Below are 11916 nucleotides of genomic sequence, written 5' to 3'. Positions count from 1 at the left end.
TTTATTTTTTATAATTATTTCCCCACTGCATATAAGATGTCTCCGAATTTTTGCAATATCTTATTTAAAAATTGACGAAATTCCTTAATCCTGGCTCATTTTATATAGTATTCTGATAGCTTTCAATCTATTTAAGAGAACAAATTTTAACTCATATGTATAATTAACATTAAAAGAAATTAACTTCGATACTGTATAGTATACTTATATGCAAAAATTTTAGGATGATTACAAAAAAAATTAAACACACACCAGTCAAATTGTACCTTTTTAGTCACAAAAATGGTAAAAAAAAAAGAAATCAAAATTGGATATGATTTAGAGGTCCAATGTTTGAGTTTTTCATCTTTGATTTATTTTTGTTTTTATTTTAGCAATATCCTGAAAATGCATGTTTTAAGTTTTTATACATACAGAGCTAATCCCTATTACTCTACCATTATTATAAGTACTTTAGTAAAAAAATGTTAACTCAGTTTCAAAAAAAATAATGGTTTTTTCTTACTTGCTTCACATTTTTTATTAATAAGTAACTTTTTGTGATTTGCTGATTGTATTTTGTAATTAAATATTTTGTAATTGTAATTATATTTTGTAATTAGTTAGTAATTCTTTTGTTTTATTATGTTTTATATGTCAAATTCTTATAGAGAAATGTGAAACAAATACGATAAAACTATTAATTTCTTAATAAATGAGTTAAAATATTATTCTGCGATTGAATTATTGTACATATTAGCGTTGCTTGAATGTTATATTTTCAAGATAAATTAAGATGACTTTCTTTGGTTCTTTTCCATTCAGATTTAAAACAATTTGAAGGTTTCTAAAATAAAAGTTATAATTGAAAGACCTTTCAAATGGAAATAAGTTCAGGTTAAAATCATTTTCAGGTTTAAAGTTTAAAGAAATTTCCATTCAAGAAAGAAAGTTTTTATTTTGAGACAATAAATTAAATTATTTTTTCAAACACTTTAGCACATTAATAGAAAATAATTAACATTATGAAATTATAATTTCTTACAAATTAGATGTTCAGGCAATTCTAATAATAAAAAGTTTAAATGAAGAACTTTAAAGTGTTAGTGGTTACAAGATTGTATTCTTCAAAAGTTTAATTCTGTGCGAAATAAGATTATTTCGAAAATTAAATTTTTTAATTTAAATTAATTATTCCTTTTTCTTACAAATTTTCAGTATCGAGATCTCGCGTACGTAGTTTGCGAAGACCTAATTGGTTGCGAAACTGCGTGAATATGACTTTCAGGAGGTCTTTGAAGGATTCGAAAAAAATGTAGAAGCTTTATAAAAATTTTGAAAGGTTTCAACCGAGTGAAACAATTATCTTAAAATTCGTGGAAAAATTTAAAACGATTTTTTATTTTGAACAATTAATTTTAAGAGAATTTTCAAAAAAATCAAAACATTTCACATTATTTCTTAACATTCCACACATCAGTGTCGATTTTAAAGTAATTTTTTGCCATTTTTAAAGTTTAAGTTATTACAAAAAACTCAAAAAAGTTTAAAGAATATTCAGAAGTGTTAAAGTTAGAAGAATAATGTAAAGCTCGTCAAGATTTTTTTTTGCAGATTTTTGTAGTCCCCGAATTTTTTCTTTGATTAAGTAGAATTTTTCAAAAATTTGGATCCTATTAAAAGATATTTAGAAGGCTTAAATGTTTGAAAACTCTGGAAAATTATTATTTGATTCCGAAAAGAAATCGGGAAGATTTTATGGCGTTTTTTTAATTTTGAAAGATTTGAAGAAATTCTAAGAAAACGTATAGTCGGTTTAAAAGATATTCAGGACTTCTATAAGTGGTGAAGAGAATAAATATATTTTTAAACTTAAGAAGATTTTCGAAAATTTCTCAAATAATTGTAATTTTTTCCAATTCTCTTTTTTTCCTTTCAGGCCTGTAAGCCGACTCGAATTTTTCCAATAAGGTCATAAATTTCTGTAAAAATAGGCTTCTTTCAAATTTTCTACATTCTTTTTCGACACATTTTTGAATTCTATAAGGAATCCTAGAAAAATGATATTGATATAACTTTAAAAACAAATCGATAATACTTATTTTCTTGTTGTCAGGTCTAAGAATTAATTTTAGCCCGAATTTAACTTTTCAACCATTTTTAACAAATAAGAATTTGATTTGAAATTTGTGCTTTTTATTAAAAGTTGTTCGTAGGCCTTAAAGTTTAAAAAACCACATGCACATCTAGCGCACCATTTACGAAGTTAGTTAAGATAAAAAGCTAGGAATTAAAATAAAGAATTAATTAATTTTATAAATATTTTCCAAAGAAAGATTGATTTAAAATTGTACATTATTTAAATTTCAATTACTTTAAATTAAAATTGCTTTGTACGCTATTCTTTTAGATGCCTTCAAATCTGAATAATTTTCAGTATGTATAAATAACAAATAAAATGCTTCGAACTGGGCTTTTCAAATGCTTTTAGGATCAAATTGCTTTTGCATAGAAATTAATTTTAAAATATTTTTAAAAAACTATTTGAATTTCAGAAATATATAAAATATATTTGAAAAGAAACAACAAGGAAACAAAATTGCACAACATATGAAAGAAATATATACTCACTACACCACCGTCAGAAATTGCTACAGTTGCTCCAGGAGCAGTTGGTCCAGTAGGGTTTATACCAAAAGTTCCTGATGAACCAGGTGCGCTACTGAAAGAATTTCCTTCTGTCACTTGGCAAGTACAGCTCGTCAGTTGAGATTGCGCTGGGTATTGCATGATTGGGGCACTAGGTTGAACGAGATTGGCATTTCCGTGTCTATGGCCTTGATACTGCTTCTTTTGGAATTGGTGGTGCAATTTAGTAGGTTGAAAATTGTGCTTAGAAGGTTGAAATTGAATCGTTTGTGGTTGCGTATACTCAGGCTGAATTTGAATAATTTGTGGCTGAACCATCTGAGGTTGGATAATTTGTGGTTGAACCATCTGAGGTTGAATCATTTGTGGTCGCACCATCTGAGGTTGAATAATTTGTGGCTGAAGCATCTGCGGTAGAACTGAAACAACTGATGGTTGCTGATGCATTATTTGCTGTGGAGAAGATTCAAAGCAAATAGTGCTGGGTTGTGGAGGTGGTGGTGGCGCAGTTTCAAAGCAAATAGTGCTGGGCTGTGGAGGTGGTGGTGGAGCAGCTTCATAGCAAATCGTGCTGGGTTGCGGAGGTGGTGGAGCAGGCACGCACATAATTTGAGGTTGTTCACAAATAACCTGTTGTGGTATTTCAAAAACCGGCTGAGGTTCAAAGCTAATTCGTTCTTCTACAGGTGGAGGAGGTGGTGGATCATCCTGACAAATTTCCACTTCACCTGGAGAACTAGCAATTTCTAAACAGATTTTTGTTGGTGGAGGTGCTGGTGTTTTAACTGTCTTGCACGACTTCTTCTCTCGATCGACTTCTAGCGTTTCCGAGTCATCCTCTGGCCTTAATTTATCATCGTTCTTTAGATCCTGGCCTTCTTTCACCTTCTCGTCTTTCTTGTCATCGATAAATTTTTCGATTTTGGATTCTTCGAATTTGAGAGTTTTGGGTTTGAATTTTTCAGTATCATCTTTCGCGTTCAAGAATTTTGGTAAAATTTCAGTCTTGGTACTCTCAATCGCTGTTCTTTTTTCAACCTTCTTTGCCACTGGTGTCGATTGGGTCAGGGTAAGACCCAAGAAGAGGAGAGTTAACAAGAGAAGTTGCATGGCCTCTCCGATTCGAGATATGATTTCAATGAAGCCGTAACTGGAACTGGTGATGAGATGCGCTTTGGTTCGACTTAAAAAGAATGCAGGTCTTGCCGAATAGCATCTTGCACGCCGCAGATGTTGCAATTCCTCAAGTACCAAAATTGCACAGCCATGTAGGAGGTGGTGCTCTGATTTCTTCATTATTTGCGCGGTTGAAAAAGACGCGTCATCATCAAATTGTATAACGATTCGACAAATAATATTGACTGCGTCGGCCGAAGTAGCAATATTGTTAGTATTGGTTGGATTTCACAAATAATGTGAACTTATCGATTTTACAGCATCTTACCTGCATGAGAGTTGTGCTTCGTATTCAATGAATGTCGATATTTCATAATGACACAATATTTTGATTGCGACAAAATTAATATAAAATTTTCTGATTATGCATTATGTCTTTAAAAAACTTACATTTTAACAAGTTATTTGCAATTTCATAAGCTTACCTATGATATCAAATTAAATTGTCTGGCAATTGTTTTAACATTTCTAAAAATTTATATATTTGGATAATCGAGATTGATATGATTCAAAATTTGAATATTTTATCATTTAGATGTGAATTCTTTCCAACCTGAGATTTGTCGTGTAAAAATCAAATCTCTGGAAAATCTAGTCTAATAAATTTTAGTATCAAAATAGTATTACTGGTGATTTAATTTCGAATAAAAAACATTATTTTTAATGAAGCCTTTTTAAAAATTACAAAGAAGTTTATGTTTAAAGTGTTTTATTCTCAGGCATTGTTTTTTATTATCGCTTTTAACCAGTTTTTGAAATATGGTTGAATTAACAAAAATTATGAATTCCATTTAGGAAAAAGAACATTCTCTGCAACTCTAATGTTTCTAATTTAGATGGAAATTTTCCCATGACAGAAATCATTATAACAATTAAAAAAAATAAACTTTTCTTGGCTAAATATTTATATTTTATGATTATTTACTTGGTTTTAAAATTTGAAACAGTACAGCCGCAGGGAATGTCTTCTCGACAAAAACCCACGAATTATTAAGATTGATCTATTTCTTAAATTGGCAAGAAGCGACGTTAAGAAAAAATTCAATTACAGAAACTATTTTATAAATAATTATTTTTCTTATATTGTTTAAGCTTTTTGCATAAAAAGTCATGTATTTTCTTTAATAAAACATGAATGATAGCATCATTTTAATTCTTTAAACCGTACAGATTTTTTTACAGAGACCTGATTTTTGGCACGACAGCTATTTTAAAGTGTTTACAAAATTTGATTATTAAAAATTATGAAAGTACCCGAGTAAAAATGCTTCGACTTGAGTTCGGCTTGAATTGCCCCTAATCAATACATGCTGAAGTCTAAAAGTTCGACTCTAGCGTGTCTCAGTTTTGAGACGGAGTCTTGAATACATAAATTTATCTCTTGAGTCAAATTTTTATGATTCCAAGACTAACGGTTTATAACTTCGAGTGTATACATGTCCTAACAAAAAGGGTCATTCTGAGTTTCATAAAAGCTAATATTTGTTAATGATTAAACAATCTTGTATATTTTTATACAATATGTATATTCGATTAACTTATTTGCGGGTTTTCATTTGCATTACACTTGTTTGACGATGATACCGAAAATTTTGTTTGTTTTTGCGTATTTCTAACGGCTTAGGAGATCTTTCTAGAAAGTTAGAGTTTTTATATTTTTGAAGAAAAATTGTAAGGGTTATAATCGTTGAGACCCAAAGATTCGGAATATTTAAATTAAAAATAACTAATTTAATAATTACAAATTTTTCATACATTAATATTAATCTCATTTATGAGTAGAAAAAGGTTCGACCATTCCAGCCAAGACAAGGCTTGTCTTGAGACAAGTAGACGTCGTCTTATCCAAGACAAGGCTCGACTTAAGAAAAGTTTTAAAACTTTAAAACTTCAAAACTTGACACGACGATTTAACTGTCGCGGCCATAAAAGTGAGACGAAGGTCTATGTCTCGACTCAGTTTTAAGACGCACCTGGACGTCAATGTCTTGGAGACGAACTTAAGACATAACTAAGTCGAATTGAAGTCTAAGCATTTTTACTCGGGTATACACTTAATTTGAATCAGCGAAAAATCGGTAGCTGAATTAAATAAGTAAGAGTTTTCGCAGACGAACAGTAAATACTTTGAAATTGGTGTTTTCTTTAAATTAGATAAATCGAAAGCCGATAGATTTAAAAATTGCTGTTTTAAACATTTAAATTGATTCCAAGATTAGTTTTTTATAATATTTATATGCATAAAAAATTGTATGATTTATATAAATTAGAGATGCTTTCAGGTTATAATATTAATTAGAACACTTTTTTGCAACTTTAGTTTCGAGAAAGAGCTTGATTTTCAAAACAATAGTCTGAAACAAGTAAATTATAAAAATAAAAATATAAGTATTTCTTTTCAAGTTTTTTTAATTAATTTTTCAGATTTATTTTACAAATTGATTGATAATGCATAAAACGCACAACACTTGCATAATCAATCAACTGCAATGCGAAGCACATTCTTCTGTTACTCATCAATCAAGAGGAATATCAATGAAGAAAAATATCAATAAAAACTTGCGTTCCTTATCTTTCTGCTATTTCAGGAGTTCAAAACCTCTAAATAATTTTAATTTGAACAAAGGCATATTAGTTATGCATCAATATCACAAAATATTAAAATTGCTTGTTTGTTGGGCAAATAGAGAAAAAATAAACCTATAGAAAATAGTAAATTGAATGCTCTTAAATCTGAAATAGGAGAATCAAAGAAACTTAAAAATCCTTAGATATTTTTGGATGCAAAATATGAAATCGAAATCTTTTTTCCTAAAAATAAGCCTTCGAAATTTCGTAATTTTTTGAAATTGTATATTTTCCTTTTTCCCTTCGTTTCACGTGCCTTCGAAAAATTACTTTATATATTTATTTGAATTAGTATTCATTTAAAAAAGGTCAAAAAATGTATAGAAAGAAAATAATTAACCAAATTTCATAAAACTGACTCTTGAAAGCTATATATATATATTTTTTTTAAAATAAATTAATACAAATCTCTAACAATACAAAAAATGTCATTGATTAATTTAAATATATAAAAATAAAATTACGCATTTTGAGTTCATTTTTATTTTAAATTAAAAATAACATATATTTAAAATTTAATTAAATAAATTAATATTGAAAGTTTAAGTCTGAATTTTGACCAGAATGTTTATAAAAACAAAAATTACTGCCATCTCTGACAATTCAAGGTTGTTATTACATCACTCAATTATTTCTCAACGAGAAAAATAATTGCGGCTTCTGTTTTTCGTTCCATATTAAATAAGGGTAATTTTTTAGATAAATTAAATATAGGTCCTTATTTTTCTTAATATTTTATTTAGAAACCTATTTTTTAGTGGAGCAATTTATTTTTTAATTCAAAATAAGAAGAATTTACTATTCATAATCATCTGGAGGCTCTATTTTTTCACGGATTTGAATGTGTTTTTTCGAACAGACATTTTATTTATATATAACATTATTATTATAAACAAAGTCTTGACTGGTACTTAACCATTAAAAATATTTGATTCATCTAAAATTTATTAGGTCGACTGCAAACAATTAGATTAATTTTGTTTGTATCTCTAGATCACACTTCTCTTTCTCATTGACACAAATTTAAACTATTTTATATATGATTATCAACGGCAAATTATTGTTAAAAGTGAATAAATTCAACATTTGAGCGCGCTTAGCGCGCGGTACTGTTCGCGATCGATAATGTATTTCCCTCGCGCTACGCGCTCGGTCTTTGCATATTCCCTACATTTGTGCACAGAATTTTAAAAACTAAAGGTCAAAGCATCGATCACAGTAATTTAGTTATTGTGAATTCTCTTTTGTTAAAGCTCCTTCGGCTTTAACGAACACATTCTCATCACGTATGCCGTGCTTCACACTCGAGTTTGTCTATGAAATTGTACATTATTTACATAAATGTATATCATTACAATTCATAATGTGCATTGGAATTAAAACAGATACATACTGTCTACACAGGAGTCATACCGTTTTTTAACTCCATAATTATATCCCTAACCTGAGTGACACAGAATTTTTCAATTGAGTTTTCTATCGCATCGTGTTCTATAACGCAGTTGTGGTGCCCCATTGCTTAATCTCCTAATAATTCCCTAAAAGAGTATCTCAAAGCGTCTAGAAATGATAGTCTAGTTACTACGACAGTTCCAAGAAACTTCGATTAATGAGGGGGAGGGGGTTAGTTTCAACCCAAAGAGTCATAGTTGGTTAGTGTTTTATACTGAGAAGGAAACCAACCTTCAGCAGTGTTGGGATAGATGTGAGTTCATATAGTCAAGAGAAGAAAAATGTTGCTTTTTGAATGCCCTGCAAGATTATCCTAACAAATTTTTTACTTTTCTTGAAAAACCGAAAATTCAAATTTTGACAGCATGAAAAATAATGGAAAATCCAAAATTAAATTTTTTCATTCAACAATTTCACAGCATTTTAAAGATTCTCAAATATATAAATGTGTTTAAAAAAAAAAAATAATATATATAAATGTATATATGTTGAAATGACATATATTTGATATTCCATTTTTTTTATGCCGTCAAGATTTGAATTTTCGATTTAAAAAATAAAATAAAAAAAGTTGTTAAGATAATTATACAGACTTAAACTTTACAAAAAATAACATATAATAACAAATATAAAACTAAGTCTAAGCTTTTGAAATTTTAGAAAATTTTAATTAGTGCTTTTGAAATTAAATAATTTAATTTATAACAAATGTACAATTCGACGCGATTTAAATTTAAAATTATCTCATTTCGAATATTTAAATTTGAAATAATTCTTCCAGAATTTTATTTCAATAATAAATTTTTTAACTCGTAAGGCTTATAATTTTAGGCCAAATTTTCAAATTATATGGAAGATTATATTGAAGTTTTATAAAAAATTGGAGCTCCATTAATTAAACGTAATTTTAATGATGAATTTTCAACCTGAAATTATTCGATTTTGAACGTATCAATTGAAACTTGTTAAACTGTTTACACGTTTTAAACCATAAAACTGGAAATTAATCAATGCTTCTAACTTTAAATTATCCAATTTTGAAGGTTTTAAACTTAAATTATTTTTTGAATTGATGTTTTTGATTTTAAATTGTGCGTATATTTTATTTAATTTTCAGTTTCTAGTCTATTTCAGTATCGACTATTTTATAAACGTTTTCCTTAATTTTTTCAGGTTTAGGAACTTTAAATTAAAACTATAAACTCTGAAACCCTAGACGGAAACATTATGTATAGTTTATACATAGTGTGAAGTACTCGTATATTAAAATTAATTTTTTTATACATTTTTTGTATGACACAAATGAATATTATATATAAAACTTCATACTATATATAAACTAAATATAATTTATCCGCCAGGGAAGCTTTGTAACTTATAAGAAAAGTTTTAGACCGATATTTTTTATTTGTTGCTTTTCTGTCAAATTTGCCTAACCAGAGATCTGTACCCCACTTTCTATTTGCCGATAACTTTTTTCCAGATAATAAGCGGTCAATTTTGGAAAAAAGTGAAATTCCGAGCGGAGGTCTGTCGAATCAGCAATTAAAATTATAAAAAAAAAACGAATTATTTTCTTTCTCAATTAATGCGTGTGTCAAATGAAGTTTGTTCAACCAAAGAATAAAACAAATAACTTTAATTGTGACTGCGGTTAAATTACGTTATAATTCTCCGGAATTCTTGAAAATACAATTAAAATACAATATAATAATAAAATACAATGATTCGCACAAGCCGGACTAATAATTATTGTCGAAGTATAGAAAATAACAAAGTTTACGACATTTGCACATTTTGTGAGCGAAGCGTTCTGACAATAGCACGGGGGTTTCAGGTCATATGTCGGAAAAAACTGAATTATCATTTTAAAAACTCACGATTATTTCATATATTTTAGAATCAAACCCCTAATACCACATCATTTCAGAAAGAATTGGAATAAATAGGCGTAAATATGAAGAGCCTCAATTAAATTTTTTACTTAGGGGTCATGCATAAATTACTAAGTCTTTTAAGTACCACCCCTCCAAATAAAAGACCTACAAGGGGGTTAATTTAATGATTTTTCTATGTTTGCTTACATTCAAATTCCATTTTTTATAGACAAACATTCTGGAAAAAGTTCAGAAAACACCGGTGGTCGGACAAGATTTTTAGTAGTCGGACAGCATGTTACTATGATAACATATACTTTCCATACGCACAAAAAATTTTGAAATTTAGTTTTATAACGAAGAAGGTGAAATAGGGTCCATCCAACATGAATAAGAAAATTAAGCGGGGGTAAAACACCCCTACATATTTTGAAATGTGCTGAAAATTGCTAAAATCATCAGAGAAAAATTTTAAAAATATACATTTTGCACGTGACACAAAAATAAAATCGGGTTTCGACAAAAAAAAAATTAATGGACTAACTACCCCTAAACTCTTTTTATTTTGTGTCTATGAAAATATATAATTTCCACATACAAACATAATTAGGAATATAGTTTTATAACGAAGGAAGTAAAATAAAGTCCATATCACATGAATGACAAAATTAAGCGGGGGTAAGCCACCCCTCAATTATGTATAAAATTTCAAAATAAGTCTAAGATCGAGCAGAAAAATCCAAACAAAACACGTGTTGCACACAAAAAAGACGTTGAAGGTATTTATATATTTTTAATAAAAAAAGATTTATATATTTTCAACACAAAAAATAATTAAATAATTAAAAATCATAAATAGTTTATAGACAAAAAAACACGTTTAGGTCAAATTTACAATATTGTAAATTTTAGACAGTATATCGAAGATGTATTCTTCGAACTTTGAGCAATGATGATATTCGTCATAAAAGTGTTTAAAATATAATGATTTCTTACACCACGAACATCGAATTACAGTGATATTCGTACAACTTAATAGGTCACAACGTGTTTGGCAAGAATCAGCTAACCTTAACTCTACCGAATTTTCGAATTTACCTACTTTATCTGCAATATATCCACTTTTTGTACGATGCTTATTTAAAAAGATTAGTATACCTTGGCGAGGTTCACTGATTTTGCACCAAAAACTAAAGCTTAATGTGGCCGCTTCCAGCCCAGCGACTTTCGCACATGCGTACTCCGACACCAGACCAACATGAAACTTTACGTCCGAAACATACACAGCCAAAAAGCACTTAATTCAAGTCGAAAATTCGGCTTATTTTAAGGTGTCGCAAAAAGAAATATAGGTAAACTGAAATTAAGAATGACATCTGAACATTAAATTAAGGGAAAAATGGAAAAACCGGTATAAAAGGGGCAGGTGCGATCCAAAATCTTCAGATTATTGCGTTACGTAATGTATTGAAAGGACGCTCACGTTGCGAATTACAAAGTTTCGTAACAATTTAATTGTTCTTATCGGTTTAATAATCCAAATATTCTATGACAAGTGGAACTGATTTTTCTGCAGCACGTTTTTAAATCCGTAAAACTAAAACTCCATGAATTATGGAAACTTAATATCATAGCAGACACTGACCAACGCAGCACGAAGTATTGGAGTAGCACGCAACAAAAAGTCATATAATGCATATTTTTTTGCTATTTTATCAAAAAAAAAAAAATTTTTTTGCTCTATTAGTTTTAGAGAAAACAGGGCGGCGCTAGCTTGTCGGCAACTCAGCGGCGCCCTATGCAAAAATCGTTGAAAAATAAATAAATTGAACAAAATGACAAGGTTAGATTTTTTGCTATTTTTTTGCTTTACAATGAGCTATTAATTGCTTTTGTAAAGTCAACCCTTGTAAAGCAAAACCCTTGTCAAGTCAAGTATTTAAAAAATGACTAGGCTAGATTTTTTTTGCTTTACAATGAGCTATGAATCGCTTTTGTAAAGTCAACGCTTATTTAAAAAACTACCTCCTGTAATGAGAAAAAGCATTTTAAAAAAGTATTGAAAAAATGACTCGGCTAGATTTTTTTGCTTTCAAATATGATTTTAAACACTTTTGTAAAAACAACACCCTGTAATGGAAAAAAGTATTTTAAA

General features: G+C 28.9%; 1 protein-coding gene across 1 annotated transcript in view; it reads right to left on the bottom strand.

Moving 5' to 3' along the window:
- The window catches only part of LOC117175286 (bromodomain-containing protein 4-like), an 8793-nt gene extending 4869 nt beyond the window's left edge, over nt 1–3924 (bottom strand). Inside the window, exon 1 of the mRNA XM_033364996.1 lies at nt 2611–3924. Within this exon, the coding sequence (XP_033220887.1) occupies nt 2611–3924 (1314 nt within the window). The remainder of the gene's footprint in view (nt 1–2610) is intronic.
- Between the last annotated feature and the right edge of the window lie 7992 nt (nt 3925–11916).

The sequence above is a fragment of the Belonocnema kinseyi genome, chromosome 6 (genome assembly GCF_010883055.1).
Source record: "Belonocnema kinseyi isolate 2016_QV_RU_SX_M_011 chromosome 6, B_treatae_v1, whole genome shotgun sequence".
Taxonomy (NCBI): domain Eukaryota; kingdom Metazoa; phylum Arthropoda; class Insecta; order Hymenoptera; family Cynipidae; genus Belonocnema; species Belonocnema kinseyi.
This window is presented reverse-complemented; position numbering and strand designations above follow the sequence as displayed.